This window comes from Lathamus discolor, chromosome 24 (genome assembly GCF_037157495.1).
Source record: "Lathamus discolor isolate bLatDis1 chromosome 24, bLatDis1.hap1, whole genome shotgun sequence".
Classification (NCBI taxonomy): Eukaryota; Metazoa; Chordata; class Aves; order Psittaciformes; family Psittacidae; genus Lathamus; species Lathamus discolor.
The window spans coordinates 2,191,383-2,205,401 of NC_088907.1; the positions used below are offsets into that span (position 1 = coordinate 2,191,383).

General features: G+C 67.3%; 3 protein-coding genes across 14 annotated transcripts; 2 read left to right on the forward strand and 1 right to left on the reverse strand.

Moving 5' to 3' along the window:
- Window positions 1-116: 116 nt before the first annotated feature.
- Window positions 117-8,762, reverse strand: SHC1 (SHC adaptor protein 1). Of its 7 annotated transcripts, none has more exons than XM_065659884.1 (13): window positions 8,589-8,665; window positions 7,162-7,248; window positions 3,996-4,157; window positions 3,785-3,855; window positions 3,494-3,557; window positions 3,253-3,372; window positions 2,691-2,889; window positions 2,107-2,233; window positions 1,854-2,022; window positions 1,645-1,702; window positions 1,379-1,546; window positions 1,042-1,304; window positions 117-853 (listed from the first exon to the last, which is right to left on the reverse strand). In XM_065659884.1, the coding sequence occupies exons 2-13, from the start codon at window positions 7,171-7,173 to the stop codon at window positions 725-727; spliced, it is 1,542 nt and encodes a 513-aa protein (XP_065515956.1). In that variant the 5' UTR covers window positions 7,174-7,248; window positions 8,589-8,665; the 3' UTR covers window positions 117-724. The 7 variants fall into 7 exon arrangements, with proteins under 7 accessions (XP_065515956.1, XP_065515955.1, XP_065515958.1 ...); XM_065659883.1 differs by lacking the exon at window positions 8,589-8,665 and having other exon boundaries at window positions 2,691-2,742; window positions 2,836-2,889; window positions 7,162-7,342; XM_065659886.1 differs by lacking the exons at window positions 7,162-7,248; window positions 8,589-8,665 and adding an exon at window positions 8,689-8,762.
- A 148-nt stretch (window positions 8,763-8,910) lies between these two features.
- On the forward strand, window positions 8,911-9,665 carry CKS1B (CDC28 protein kinase regulatory subunit 1B). Its single transcript, XM_065659900.1, has 3 exons — window positions 8,911-9,020; window positions 9,234-9,361; window positions 9,450-9,665. The coding sequence occupies exons 1-3, from the start codon at window positions 8,962-8,964 to the stop codon at window positions 9,500-9,502; spliced, it is 240 nt and encodes a 79-aa protein (XP_065515972.1). The 5' UTR covers window positions 8,911-8,961; the 3' UTR covers window positions 9,503-9,665.
- Window positions 9,666-10,042: 377 nt separating this feature from the next.
- FLAD1 (flavin adenine dinucleotide synthetase 1) lies at window positions 10,043-13,806 on the forward strand. 6 transcript variants are annotated; one of them, XR_010608198.1, is made up of 9 exons: window positions 10,043-10,198; window positions 10,279-11,026; window positions 11,608-11,755; window positions 11,889-11,987; window positions 12,067-12,256; window positions 12,571-12,644; window positions 12,727-12,883; window positions 13,098-13,405; window positions 13,704-13,806. XR_010608198.1 is itself a non-coding variant. In XM_065659890.1 (8 exons), exons 1-7 carry the CDS (start codon window positions 10,058-10,060, stop codon window positions 12,860-12,862), a joined length of 1,536 nt encoding a protein of 511 aa, XP_065515962.1. In that variant the 5' UTR covers window positions 10,056-10,057; the 3' UTR covers window positions 12,863-12,883; window positions 13,704-13,806. The 6 variants fall into 6 exon arrangements, 3 of the variants coding, with proteins under 3 accessions (XP_065515962.1, XP_065515960.1, XP_065515963.1); XR_010608196.1 differs by having other exon boundaries at window positions 10,056-10,198; window positions 13,088-13,405; XR_010608197.1 differs by having other exon boundaries at window positions 10,056-10,198; window positions 13,333-13,405.
- Window positions 13,807-14,019: the final 213 nt, after the last annotated feature.

Sequence of the window (14,019 nt, forward strand, 5' to 3'; positions counted from 1 at the left end):
GTGGGGGGGAGCGGAGCGGACCACGGGGAAGGCGCGGGGGGGAAAGGACGGAGGCGGCCACGTGCCTGTGGATGCGCGACGCTGCGGCCGGTGCCGCCGTGACACCAGGCACGGCCTAGAGAAATACCAACTTTAATACCGAGCGCCGGTTCCTTTGGTAGAGCAGGGCCCGGGGCAGGGCTGCACTTTGGCTTGGGGAGGAACACCATGCATGGGGGGGGCCCTCCCGCCACCCCCCGGCTGCCGGGGCACATCCCGGGAAGGAGCACGGTGGGGTTGGGAGCATGGGGAGGGGGGGGCTCCATCCCCAGCCCCCCACCATTGCATAAGAGTGTGGGACCTGCGGGTCAAGGCACAGAGTTAACACGTAAAGTGACCGGGTACAGTCAGAATGGGGCTGGGGGGGAGGCTGCGCCCCCTCCGCACCCCGGGGGGCTCAGCTCTACCATTCCCGTGCCCACGCCATTGGGTGCGAGCGGCCATGGCCCAGCAGCGGGGCCAGGCTGTGGCAGGAACTGAGCTGCTGGGTGAAGGCTGGAGCTGGGGTGCCCAGCAGGGGCTTTGGCAAGAAGAGACCCCCCTGCAGCCACGCCGGCAGCTCGCGCCACACCAGCGGGGACAGGCCCCGGCCGCGTCCATGCTCAGTCCCGACAGAGCACCCAGCTCAGAGTCCAAGGGTGCCCTGGGCAGGGAGCGGGGCCGGGGGGGATGCGCCCCAGGGCACTCAGAGTCTCCTCTCCACAGGCTGCTGCAGGCACATCTCGCTGCCGGCTGAGATGATGGGCAGGTGATTGTCCATGTGGTAGCTGATGAGGTGGCTGACGCTCTCAAAGCGATGGTCTTTTGTCCGCACCTTGGGGGTCAGGGGAGGGACACTCAGGAGGCTGCCCCTGCTAACAGGAGGCCCAAGGGGTCCCCATGCAGCCCTGGGCCCCCTCCAGCCCCCAAACCAACCCCGAGGTATTCCCCAGGAGCCCTTGAGGCTCTTGAAACCGCCCAGACTGTGCCAAGCTCCATCCCTGGGGCGTTGCGTGGACTCACCACTCCCTCAGGATCGACGAGCAGCAGATGCTTGGGCTGCCCGCCCTGCAGGCCGGTCAGCACGTACTGCCCCGGGGTGGTGGTGCTCTCCCGCACCAGGAAGTCTCCGTTCACCTTCAGCAGCTTCTCGGCCTCCTTGCGGTTCATCTTCCCATGGTACCAGGGCTCTCGTCTCAGCTGCTCCTCCATGGAGGCCACCACTTGGGCAGGGGGCAGCCCCACGGGCACGGACGGGGGAACACGCAGAGCGTCTTCAAAAGGCTCTGCAGGGAGAGGAGGAGCGGGGGTGGGACCACGGCCAAGCCCACTGCCCCCCCCCCAGCCCCGCACCACTCACTCATGTCAAAGAGGTCTCTCTGGGTGCTACCGTTGGCTGTCGCGGGGGTGCTGGCAGCTGATGCTTGCCGGGTCTTGTCCATGTTCTGCACGTTGACATAAGATGGGTCATCAAACAGGTCCGTGCGGCCGGATGCACCCACTGGAGCTGGGTATTTCTCTCTCCCTCCTGCCAAGAGCACTGTGGTGAGCAGGGCTCTAGCCCCAAACCCAGCACCCACTGTGTCCAGGAAGGCAGATGGGGACCAGCCATGGCCATCCCGTTACCTTGGGCAGGAGCATGCTGCTTCTGGGGGTCGTACTCCCCACTGGACTGGCCGACGGGCTGCAGCGAGAGGTGGAGGTGAGTCCCCCTGCACTGCCCACCCCTTCCAGGTACCCCCTGGGATAGAGGTGCTGGGGAGATAAACACCACGAGGCCCCTGCATCACCCTCGGACCATGGAACTCCCCCCAGGGCTGTGCCCGGAGCCTTACCAGCGTGGCCCCCAAGTGATTGGGGGTCTGAGCAGCCCCATCCCGCAGCCGCATGTCCACGACCCCCCCAATGGGAGGCTCCTTGCCAGGGAAGTCGTTGTAGTACTGGTGATCAGGGGCTGGTTCCTCCTCTTCCTCATCCCAGGCAGATCCATCAAACCCAGCCATCCTGGGGAAGGCATGGCCCAGGTGAGCAGCTGATACCCCCCTCCAAACCCAGGCACCCTCCCACCTCCCCCTCCACTGCCCTTACCTGTCGTGGGGTGTCACCAGCTTTGGGGGGTTCTTCAGGTACTGCTTGAAGCGCAGCTCAAAGGCCTGCCCAATGGTGCTGATCACGTCCTGCGCCAAGCCCTCGGGGCACTCCAGGATATGGCAGGCTGCAGAGACATGATAGATGAGATCTAACTTCCCAGGCTTGCTTCTTAGAGCAGCCCCAGTGCCTGAAGGGGCCACAGGAAACCTGGAGAGGGGCTTTGGACAAAGGATGCAGGGACAGGCCAAGGGGAAAGGCTTTAACCTGCCAGAGGGGAGACTCTTGGGCAGAAGCTTTTCCCTGTGAGGGTAGTGGGGAACTAGAATGGGTTGAATGGAGAAGCTGTGGCTGCCCCATCCCTGGCAGGGCTCAAGGCCAGGCTGGAGCACCCTGCTCTAGCGGAAGGGGTCCCTGCCCGTGGCAGGGGTTGGAGCTGGATCAGTTTTAAGGTCCTTCCAACCCAACCCATTCCATGATTCCAAGTCCTCCTCGCCTTGAGCCTGCTCTATGCATCCCAGAGCTTCCTCACAGGGGCCGGTGCCACCCTGAGCTGAGCCTCAACACCCCCAGAGCAGCCTCACCTCGCTGATTGACGGGGTCTTTGGCAACGTAGGCGACGTACTCAGCTGTGTCCTGCGGGCGAGACACCAGGGGTGAGACGAGTGCAGGGAGGCACCGAGCCACAGCCCGGGGCAGGACACATGCGATGGGGACCCCTGTACTCACCGGGTCTCCCCCAGAAGCGAAGGAGATGGACTGCATGTGGTGGTTGGCAATGATCTGCAAGGCAGAGAGGTTGTTGGACACAGCCAGGAGCTCCTCTGTGGCACCTCCTGCTCCTCCCAATGCACACTCCTCCACACTGTGGTGTTAGGAGCCACAGGCCACCAGGAGAAAGTCTGGGGCCCGAGCAGGGCCACAGGGAGTGGGATCAAAACCCACTGGCCCCAGGCCAGGGGACCTGGGTCTCTCAGTCTCTGGGGCATCGCCCCAACCTCTTTGCCCCCAGGGTCTGGGGGGCGATGGGCACCCAGCAGGTCACAGCCCCCCAAGACATCTCCTAAGAGGCTGGGGACATCCCCTGTCCCTCAGCAGGATTCCTGCTCACCTGAAGACCCTGGCACGGATCCCCCCTGCTCTCACCTGCTTGCAATCAGATGCCATGAGGTTGAGGCTGCTGGTGGAGATGGTCAGGGTGATGGGCATGCCAGCAAACTTCAGGTTGCTCTTGCCCAGGATGGAGTTGAGGGAGCGGCCGCAGGGCTGGGGACAAAGAGCAGTGTGGGGAGGGGGTACCCAGGCCACATCCTGCAGCCACCCCAGGCAGAGATGGGCACCTCATCCTCAGCACTGATGCTGCTGAGCCCCCCCAACTTGGCCTCACCTTCCTCCTCCTCACAGCTCCCTTGGCACCGGGCACAGCCTCGCACACCAGCCCAATGGCCTCCCTGTAGGGAGCAAGCAGGATGTCAGTCCCCCCGCCAGCAGTGACACCGCCCAGCCACGGGACCAGCACACAAGGGACACGGTGACAAATAGGGCTCTTCGAGCCAGGGAAGCACATCGGTGTGAATCTGACGCGGCTGCTGCAGGCAGCCCAGCCCCTCAAAAAAGCCCCACACATCCCCAGGAGCTTGCGTGGGGCTCAGACCCTCCCCAAAGAGGCAGAGCTCACCTGGTGACCTGCGTCCTGGTGTTGAAATCCAAAGCCCTCATGGACTGCAGGACTTCCACGCAGCCCATATACTGCGGGAGAGAGCACGGTCAGCCTGAGCACCCCAGGAACCCCACTGCCCACCTACCACAACCAAGGAACACGCCAGGAGGTCCCCAAATCCCCACCATCACCCTTCCCACACCACCCCCCCCCAGTCCCCAGCACTCACACGGACGTGGTAGGAGACCCCGGGGCCCATGACTTTGTCATCGGGGTGCAGCCAGCCACGGGTGGGCTTATTGACGAAGCTGCCGTGCCGGGTCCATTCGTCCCCCCCGAGCTGGCCGCCTTCCACCCGCGTCTTCTTCCCGCAGCTCAGCTTGTTCATATCCTGGGAACAGACAGCAACAGGTCCCGCTGAGCCGGGGCTGGCGTTTCCCCCCGGTGCCGGTGCCGGGGGCTCCCCGGGGCTGCTGCTGCCCGAGGAGCCGCGCAGGCTGAGCAGGTTGGCAGGGTTGGAGAGCTTCAGGTTGGCCATTTTGGGGAAGAAGGAGCAGAGCGTGGTGGGGCTGTCTTCGGACTCGGGCGACAACTCCCCGAGAGGCGCTGCGGGGCCGAGGGAGGAAGAGGACAAGGAGCCAGACAGCGACCGTGTGCCCAGGAGGGGCTCGACCGGGGAGCCTGGGACCCCCACGGCCTCCTCCAGGGAGGAGACGGACTCGTTCCGCAGGTGGCTGTATTTGCTCTTCTGCAGGAGATCCATGCTGAGCGCGGGGCGCCGGCCCGGCCCGCCTGGAGCAGCTGCCCGGGGCTCACGGGGGGCCCATGGAGGGTCCCAACGCGGAAGCTGCCCCCAGGCACAAGCCTCGGCCGAGCTCCGTGCCGGGACTGCGCCAGCCCGGCATGGCCGGCAGCGAGAGCCGGCCCCGGGGCGCCAGGCAGCGGGGCCGGGGGCTGCTCGGCTCCGTGCCGGCGCAGCCGATCGATCCTGAGCGGCGTCAGCAAAGGATGTGCGGATCCGGATGGACAGAGCGCAACCCCGCTGCGGCGCGGAGGAAACGGGGCTGTGGCGACGCCCCGGGGGTGCTCAGCACACTCTGCCCCTAGCCCGGAGCTCCTCAAGCCCCCCAGCCCCGCGTTGCTCCGCCGCAAATCCCATTGTCTTGAGGCGGGGCTGGCTGCAGCCCCTCGGCCCGGTCCCGCGCTGCTGCCCCGCAGCTGGCTCCAGCCCCGCTAAGAGGAAATCAGAAGCATGAATATTTAACGCCCTGAGACAAGGCAGCCTCAGAGCGCATCCAAGCCCGGCCCAGCCCCGCTGCGAGCACCGGCCAGGAGCGAACAAGGTCCTTCTGTGGTGGCCAAAGCCACGCAACCCACGTGCCGGCAGCGGGCGGCCGCCGTTGGCTCGCCGGGCTCTGCCGGGGGCAGCGGCGCCCGGCGCCGGGAGGGGGCCGCGATGCTGAAGTGCCAGCGGCGCTCGCAGCCGGCGGGGATGCAGGGACAGCGATCCTTTGGGAGCAGGAGGATGCGCAAGGAGCAGGATACAGGTGGGCTCAGCGCGGGCGGGAGAGGCGGCTGCTGCTTCCCGCAGCCCGGCGGGCGCGGGGCTGAGCGGCCGCCGCTGCTCGGAAGGGCCGTGCTGACTCACGGGCAGGGGCTGCAGCGCAGGAGGGGCTGGCGGCGAGGGGAGGGGACCCTGCGCCTATCTGGAGCGGAAAAATCAAGGTCACAGGCGGAGCCAGCGGGAGGGAGCGAGCGGGGAGCAAACCGCGGCCCCTTGCAGCGGGGGGAGCCCCCAGCAGCGGGTGCGGGGGTCGGGGGCACCCGCTCCCCCCTTCCCAGCGCACCGGCGGCACTATGAATGCGTATGGGCCTCCCCCAGGGGGCAAAAGCTCTCTCCTTCCTTCTCCTCCCTGCTTCCACCTCACATGGCTGAAGCAGGGATTCCAACCCCTCTGACCCACCACAGGCAGGGGCCTTTGCTGAGCACCAGCCACAGCGCCAAACCCGGGTCAATCCAGCCCAAGGGAAGGGCTCTCCCTGCTTGGACCCGGCTGCCGGCCCCACTTCCCAAGCTCTGGCACCGCGCCACGGGGACACGGAAACGAAGCCAGGACCGAGCTGGAAATGGGCTCCAGCCCGGTGCGAGGGGCCGCGGCTCACGCTGGTGGGTTCATCACCCTCCCGGTGCTGGAGCGCGGCGACGCCAGCCCCACCTCAGCCGCCACTGGCGCCGGGAGCCCGCAGTGCCGTCCTCCAACGAGCTCGTCCCCGCCGGGGGCCCCCTTGCTGTGACCTTCCCGTGGCCACGGCACTAAAGAAAAGCAGGAAGCCGGGGCCAGGGAGCCAGGAAGCCGCCAGCCCCGCGAGGGGCAGCCGCAGCCCCCCGCTGCCGGGGGGAGCCACCGAGAGCTCGGCCACCGGCGGATGTGGGACCAGGATCCTTTGGCACGGCAGCAGCAGCTCCGTGAGCACAAGCGCTTCCCCAGGGAGGAGCAGAAGGGAATTGCAAAGGGAATGGGGGGGCGTTCCTCAGCCCCTTCCCACCAGCTCAGGGCCTGGCCAGACAATGGGGCTCAGAGCAGCCATCCCTGATACCCCCGGAGCTGCACACAGGCCTCTGCTTTTCCAAGATGGAATCATTTCTGATTGTATCAGAACTTCCTGAGGCCACTCAGCCCATGTCACCCCACCGGCCTGCACTAGGCAGTCACAAGATGTATTGCTGCTCTCAGCCCTTGGAGAGACGAGGAACAGCCACCACAGCCCATTCCTGGGCATTCCGGCAGGCTCAGAGCACTGAAGGCAGAGGCCACAGAACAAGGGCCCTGCCTGAAGATGCAGCAATGAGCCCCATCCAGCAGGCAGCTGCCCTTCCCCTCGCCACGCACAGGATAGGCAGAGGGATGAGGGCTACTTTTGGGTGCCTGGGGCTGGGACTTCACACACAGCCTGAGGCAAGGAGCAGAGAGGGGACGCTCGAGGCTGTGCTCCCAGGCGCTGGCCCTACATCCTCCCAGGAAACACAAAGTGGGAGCTGAGTCACAGACCTGGAACACACCAGTGGTTTGGCAAGAAGCTGCAGTGAGGAGCAAGCAGCCGTGCGCCAGCTCCTGCTGCACGTACGCGCCTTGCCGGGGGCAAGAGACCCTCTTGGTCCAGCAACGGAGCCATCCCCAAGCCTCCAGGGCAGGGAGGAAGCAAAAAAACACCACTCCAATCACAAGAGCATCATACGGCACCTACGTGTTCCTTGCCAGCACCTCTCTGCTGCTGAGAAGAGGGGCCAGGACATGCCAGCGGAGATGTGAGGAGGAGGCTGAGGCCCTGCCAGCAAGGAGAGGGGAGGCAGGATCCACCACCGAAGCCACCTCGCCCTCCACCGCGGTCCTTACCACGTACTCCATCGCCGCGGAGGGCAGGGCAGGGCAGGCCCCAGGCAGGGAACAGAAGCGCACAGCCCCTCTCGTGTGGCATCCGACCTGCGGTTCGGGGACAAACAGGGAGTTAGCCAGCCCTGCCCTGCTGGCCCTCGCACCGAGGCAAACCCTGCTCCTCCTCCTCACTGACCACAGGGCTGCAGCACTGCCACCACGGGGCAAGAGATCCAGAGAAGCCTCCTGCTTCCCATCTGAGTGGGGATGGAGCTGGGATGTGCTGGGAAGGAGCATGAGGCCTGACTCTGCTCAGACCTTGCCCACAGCAGCAAATGGAAATGGGGGTTGGAGCCAACCCCATAACCAGCACGGAGCGGCCACACACACACAGGGAGAGCAAAAGCAGCCTGGGATGGGGGGGGGTGGAGGGGGGGGCAGAGCTGCCCCTTCCTGCCACCCCCTTGGCTGGCACCACAAGGACGTGCAGAGCCCCCAGCAATGCAGCCCCCTCGTCTCAGGGGAGCGGTGGAGAAGAAAGTCACAGGAAGAGGCTCCGAAGGGGGAGCCAGGAAGGGCAGGAAGCTCTGCAAGGGAAAAACAAGGCAAGCAAAGCAGGAGCAGTTCCAGAGCCCCTGCTCTTCCCACCCCCAGTGCCCGGCCAAGGCCAAGCAGCGCAGGGCAGCAACATGATTTACTTCCTTGCAGCAATCATGCCCTTGTCTGGGGCCTGCGCCGGAGTCTGGGCGGGCGCTAACACGATTACTGTGATAAGGAGGGCCCTGCTTGGCAAGTGCAGCAGCGCAGGTTGGCAACACCGCGCCAGACCCCTTTGGTGGTGACAAGGCCGTTCGGACACCAGGGGTCAAGGCTGGCAGGGCCCAGAACGTGCGTCCGCACAACCCACAGCCAGGGAGCTCCGCAGCTCAACCCGAAAAGCAAGAACAGCCTGTAACGGACACGACATGCTGCATGCGGGGCAAGGACCCGCAACGGAGAACGTCCGCCCCGGTCGGCATCACCCGGGGCTGCTCCGCGGCTTGTCCCTGCGGAGCACGGACATGGCTTGAGGGCACGGCTCCCTTGGAAACGGGCCGGTGCCCTGTCCCCGTTGAGGCCGTGCTATGGGGTCCCGGGGACCCCCCTGCCCCGGCAGCAACGCCCAGGCTGCCCCTGCACACCCCGCACAGGGCGATCCGAGCCGGAGCGCAGCGACAGGCCCCGGGCGCGCACCGCCACCGCCGCACCGGGAGCGGGCACCGGAGCGAACCGAGACCTGGACACAAGCGAGCGGCCGGCACGGAGGGGAGGGGGCCCCGCGGGGCAGCGAGCGGCGAGGACCCGGCCCCACGGCCCGGCCGCTCCCGCGGGGGCTGCGCAGGCCGCGTCAACCCCGCCGCGGTCCCTGGCGGCGGCTCCCCCCGCCCGGGCCGGCCCTCAGCGCTCACCGGGGCACCATGGGTCTCCCGCCGGCCTCCTCCGGTCCCGGCGGCGCCCGCAGAGCCGCCCCCCGGCCCCGCACCGCCCCGCACCGCGCCAGCAACTCACTTCCGGCCCGCACCCTCCAGCACGGCCTCACCGCGCCCCCGCCACGTGATCCGGCTCTTCCAATAGCGCGCCGGGTTGGCCCCAGCGGGCGAGCGGCGCCCTGCGAGCGGCAGCCAATAGGAGCCAGCTCCGCCCCTCCCGCTGCGTGGCGCCGACCACTGAGAGCGTGGGGCGGCGGCGTTTGAAAGCGCCGCGAGGGGGGGGGGGGGGCCAACGGCCGCTGAGGTGAGGGCGCGGCGGGGGCGCGGGGAGGGGCGGCCGCAGGAGTGGGTCATGGCGCACAAACAGATCTACTACTCCGACAAGTACGACGATGAGGAGTTCGAGTACCGGTGAGGCGGGGGGCAGCCGGCCGGGGGGGCTCCTGAGGGGGGGGAGGCGGGTGTCCCGGTAGCGGCTTAGTTGTTGGGGGGGGTGTCCCGGTAATGGCTGCTGAGTAAGGAGGGGGTGTCCCGGTAATGGCGCACTTGGGGGGCGGGGATGTCCGGTATCGGTTCCCCTGCGGTTGGGCCCCGGTGTCCCCGGCTGAGGCCGCGGCGTTGCAGGCACGTGATGCTGCCCAAGGACATCGCGAAGCTGGTGCCCAAGACCCACCTGCTCTCGGAGTCGGAGTGGCGGAACCTGGGCGTGCAGCAGAGCCAGGGCTGGGTGCACTACATGATCCACGAGCCAGGTGAGCCCCGGAGGTGGGCGGGGGGGGGCTGCGGCCGCGGGGCCCGGCCTGACACCGCCCCCCCCCCCCCCGCCCCGTTATCCCGCAGAGCCGCACATCCTGCTCTTCCGCCGGCCGCTGCCCAAGAAGCCGGAGAAGTGAGAGGCCTCCGGCCCGAGCCGAGCCAGCACCTTCCTCCTCAGCATCACCTTCAGGGAGTTTTGCCCCACGCCTCCCGCTGCTACCCGGGCGCTGCAGCAGTGGCGGCTCAGCCCCGCGTTGTGGTGCCTGTTTCTATCGTCAATAAAGAGATGTTTGTTTGGGAGCTCCTGTGCCCTGCGCTGGGAACGGGGCGGCGGGGGGCGCCCGGTAACGGGGGGGGGATGCTCCCAGTGGTTGCGGACGGGGGTGACAAAGGGGGGCGGTGTTGGGGGGTGCTGGAGCGCTCCGGTGCCGGTGGGAAGGGACGGGGGACGGGGGGGCGGAGCTCCCGGTGCCCAGCGGCTCCGCACGTGCCTTCGCCCTCCGGGCGAGCCCACGGTCACAACGGGGGAGCCGCCGCCGTTCCCCCGCCCAACAACGATGGTTCTGTCCCCTCCGGGTCCCGCCTCCTGGCCAATCCGAGCCCGCAGCGCCTTGTGACGGACGTTCCGCTTGGCCAATGGGAGCGTGAGGCGGGGCCGCGGCCTGAGAGAGGCGGAGCGGGGCGCCGGGCCCATGTGGGCAGCGCTGCGGGGCACGCTGCGGGCGGGCGGGGCGTGGCGCGCCGCGTCCTCCCGCCCCATGGCGGCCCCCGGCCCCGCCGCGGCGCGGGGCAGCACCGCCGGCATCATCGTTATCGGCGACGAGATCCTCAAGGTGCGGCCGGGGCTGCGGGGGGGGAGCGGGGGCTGCCCCGGGACCCCCCCTCCGTCACCGGGGCCTCCGTTCCCCCGCAGGGCCACACGCAGGACACGAACTCGTTCTTCATGTGCCGGCGGCTGCGCGCCCTGGGCGTGCGGGTGGCGCGGATCTCGGTGGTGCCCGACGACGTGGAGGCCATCGCGGGCGAGGTGGCCGCCTTCGCCGCCCGCTTCACCTTCGTGCTCACCTCGGGGGGCATCGGCCCCACGCACGACGATGTCACCTTCGAGGCCGTGGCCAGGGCCTTCGGCGAGCAGGTCGCTCCCCACCCCGAGCTGGTAGCGCTGGTGCACCGGTTCTTCGGTGCGATGGACGCCCAGTGCCCCGAGATGAAGCTGGCGCGTGTCCCCGCGTCCTCCCGCCTCAACTACGGCGCGGGCAGCGCCTTCAAGTACCCGCTGGTCAGCGTGCGCAACGTCTACATCTTCCCCGGCATCCCAGCGCTGATGGAGCGCGCCCTGGACGGCTTTGCCCACCTCTTCCGCAGCGAGCAGACCCAGTTCCACTCCCGCGCCGTCTATGTGGCGGCCGACGAGGTGCTCATTGCGCCCGTGTTGGACCAGGTCAATGCTGCCTTCCAGGGCCGTGTCAGTTTGGGCTCCTACCCGGACTGGGCCAGTAACTACTACCGGGTGAAGCTGATTCTGGACTCGGAGTCGGAGCAGGACCTGGAGGAAGCGCATTGCTTCTTGATGGAGAAGCTGCCGCCGGGTGTTGTTGTGCCATTGGTGACGGACTGCATCGCGCCGGCGGCCACGGAGGTTTACGGCCTGGCTGAGTCAGGTACAGGGCATCATAGACTCGCAGAGCAGTTTGGGTTGAAGGGACCCCCAAAGCTCATCCAGTCCAACCCCTGCAATGGGCAGGGACATCTCCAGCTAGAGCAGATTGCTCAGAACCACATCCACCCTGGCCTGGGCTGTCTCCAGGGATGGGGCATCCAGCACCTCTCTGGGCAGCCTCTGCCAGGGCTTTACCACCCTCACTGTAAAGCAGTGCCCAGCCTCGCAGGACCAGTGCAGTGGGAAGAGCAGCCTAGGAGCAGAGCCTGCCTGTTCTGGGGGGCTTGAGGGGTGCTGTGGCGCTGCTACTGCCACAGCCACAGGTGGGAGTGGGACCCAGAACCCCAATTCAGGCCACCCGGTGCCGGTCCCTGAGAGCACAGCCTGGGCTGGAGGGAGCTGCACCATGGTGCTGGCAGGATCCCTGCCCCATCCGTGGCACAGAGCTCCAGGTTATGCAAGCTCTTGGCTCTATGGTGTGTCTGGAGACAAGAGGTGCCTGAAGGCCGAGGTACCACAGGCCCTGGGGCAGTGCCAAGGCAGCATAACCCCAGGCGGGCACCAACTGCCCCATCCCGGCAGGCTCAGCCCTGGGGCAGAAGGTGGCAGCAGCTCTGCAGACCATCGAGGAGGCTTTGGAGCGGTACAGCCTGGCCCAGCTCTGTGTGGGCTTCAACGGGGGCAAGGACTGCACGGCCCTGCTGCACCTCGTCCATGCTGCTGTGGAGAGGTACCCGGCCTGCGGCAGGCTGAGGGGGTCCCACGGGCTCCAACCAGGGCTCCGGGACTCTCCCCTGCCCTGCTCTGGGGGAGCACATGGATTCCAGGGGTACGGAGCCCCTGTGTGATGGGTCTCTCCACAGACGGTACCCGGCGAGGCAGGAGAAGCTGCAGGTGCTCTACATCCGCATCGTGTCCCCGTTCCCTGAGATGGAGCAGTTCATCCAGGCCACCGTGCAGAGGTGCTGGGGGTGAGGGGCAGGCTGTGGGGTGAGCAGGGAGCCCCGCGGCCCCGCAGCAGCTCCCGCTCTACCTGCACAGGTACAAGGTGCAGCTCTGCACCGTGGAGGGCTCCATCCGAGAGGCTCTCGTGCACCTGAAGGAGCAGCAGCCACAGCTCAAGGCCGTGCTGATGGGGACGCGGCGCACGGACCCCTACTCACGCACCTTGACCCCCATGTGCCTGACGGACCCCGACTGGCCCCCGTACATGCGGGTGAACCCCCTGCTGGTACGTGGCCTCCTCTTGCCCTGGGACAGGCTGAAGTGATGGAGCTGAAAGCTGGCAATTAACCCACTCCCATCCTGGAGGGCTTCCCCCAGAGCATTTCCCACCCTGTTGCACAGATGTTTGCCCCTCACTGCAGCCAGGCTGCCCGGTGCTGTCAGACCGGGCTCCTTCCTGCCCAAAGAGGGGCTTTTCCTGCATTTGGGGGTGCCCCATGAGGGACAGGAACGCTCTGGGGCTCCCCTGTTGCTCTTGGAGGGGGGGCAGTTGTCTCCTCTGGGATCTCTGTGTCAACCCCTGCCCAATTCTGCCTGCAGGACTGGACCTACCGGGACATCTGGGAGTTCCTGCGCCAGCTCTTTGTCCCCTACTGCGTCCTGTATGACAAGGGGTTCGTGTCCAGTGCTGCCCGCCCCGCTTGGCACAGCCAGTGCCCCGGAGTGCAGCCTCGCAGCTGCCTTCTCCCTCTGCAGCTACACGTCCCTGGGGAGCATGGCCAACACGCTCAAGAACCCAGCGCTGCGCTACACCGACAGCCAGGGCCGGGACCGGTACCGGCCTGCCTACGAGCTGGAAAACGAGGAGGAGGAGCGCACGTCCCGCCAGTGAAGGCCCCACGGGCACCCCTGGGTATGACACTGAATAAACCTGCTGCCCGCCAGCACTGAATAAACCTGCTGCGCTCAGCCTGCATCTGCATCGCGCTCGTGCTCAGCTCTGCCCGTCCCTTCGGGGCTGGGGGGGGGAGCAGGACGGGGTGGGGGGTGAGGCCAGCTCAGAACAAAAGGGCTCCTGGTCCGTGTTCCCCCCCGCTGCACCCCCGCTATTGTGGAGGCTTTTAAAGCGCAGAGAATGGAGCAGGTTCCAGCGCTCGCCAAGCAGCCGCACGGCCGTGTCCCCGCATCAGACCCTGCTGAGCCCTTGGCCATGTGCCTGCTCCGAGCCCGGCCTCTGGGCACCGCGAGGCGATCGGTGCGGGCCGTGGCACTGCCAGCACCCGCCGGTGCCTCGCTGGGGCTGCGCCTGGGCTCCTGGCTGCTGCGGCTGCTGCGGGAGTGCGTGTACCTCCTGCTCTGCAGCTGGTGCATCCATGAGCTGCTGGACTGAGGATGGACCGCCCCTGGCCCTCCTGCCTGCCCTGCGCAGGGACGGGTGAGTGCCCTGCCCTCGGCCGCCTGCTCAGCGTGGGGCTGGGGGGGGGCGGGGGCCCAGCTGTGGTGGTCGGGGTGGGACAAGGGCCTGGCCATGGTGCTCGGGGGGATGCTGGGGTCCCAGCCATGGGGCCTTTGGGGGACAATGGCCCAGCCATGGTGCTTGGGGGGTGATGAGAGCCCAATAGTGATGCTCGAGGGGTGACAGGAGCCTGGCCATGGTGCTCCTGGGGGCTGAGGGGTGCAGCCATGGTGCTGTACGGGGGTCCTCACCCTCTGTACCTCTCTCCTCTCCCCAGGCCTGCCTGCTTGTTGCCCCGTGCTGATGGAGCTGATGGATACCCAGTGCTGGGACCCCGCTCTGCCATCACAGAGACCCCAATAAACCTGAGCAGCACCTGAGCAGCTGCGTGTGCTTGGGGAGGGCTCCGGTGGGGCCATGTCCTGTCCCAGCCCTCAGCCTGGGTAGGTCCCAGGCACCCCCAACATCACCTCTGCCTGGGGCCCCGTGGGGCAGGAGCTGTGTCCTGCCTGTCCCTCAGCCGGCTTTATCCCCGTCCATGACTCAGCCCCTTGTCTAAAGAGAATCTCCCCTTGTCTCTGCTCCAGGCCCTT

Bases quoted from the DNA above. Each gene is read 5' to 3' on its own strand.
- SHC1 (XM_065659881.1), bottom strand. From the start codon at position 4,529: ATGGATCTCCTGCAGAAGAGCAAATACAGCCACCTGCGGAACGAGTCC. The intron at 2,023-2,106 runs GTAAGGGCAGTG...TGCCTTCCCCAG, and splicing joins CTGGTGACACCCCACGACAG to GATGGCTGGGTTTGATGGAT. The intron at 854-1,041 runs GTGAGTCCACGC...CTGACCCCCAAG, and splicing joins TCGTCGATCCTGAGGGAGTG to GTGCGGACAAAAGACCATCG.
- CKS1B (XM_065659900.1), top strand. From the start codon at position 8,962: ATGGCGCACAAACAGATCTACTACTCCGACAAGTACGACGATGAGGAG. The intron at 9,021-9,233 runs GTGAGGCGGGGG...GCGGCGTTGCAG, and splicing joins GATGAGGAGTTCGAGTACCG to GCACGTGATGCTGCCCAAGG. The intron at 9,362-9,449 runs GTGAGCCCCGGA...GTTATCCCGCAG, and splicing joins CTACATGATCCACGAGCCAG to AGCCGCACATCCTGCTCTTC.
- FLAD1 (XM_065659890.1), top strand. From the start codon at position 10,058: ATGTGGGCAGCGCTGCGGGGCACGCTGCGGGCGGGCGGGGCGTGGCGC. The intron at 10,199-10,278 runs GTGCGGCCGGGG...GTTCCCCCGCAG, and splicing joins TCGGCGACGAGATCCTCAAG to GGCCACACGCAGGACACGAA. The intron at 12,257-12,570 runs GTACGTGGCCTC...TTCTGCCTGCAG, and splicing joins TGCGGGTGAACCCCCTGCTG to GACTGGACCTACCGGGACAT.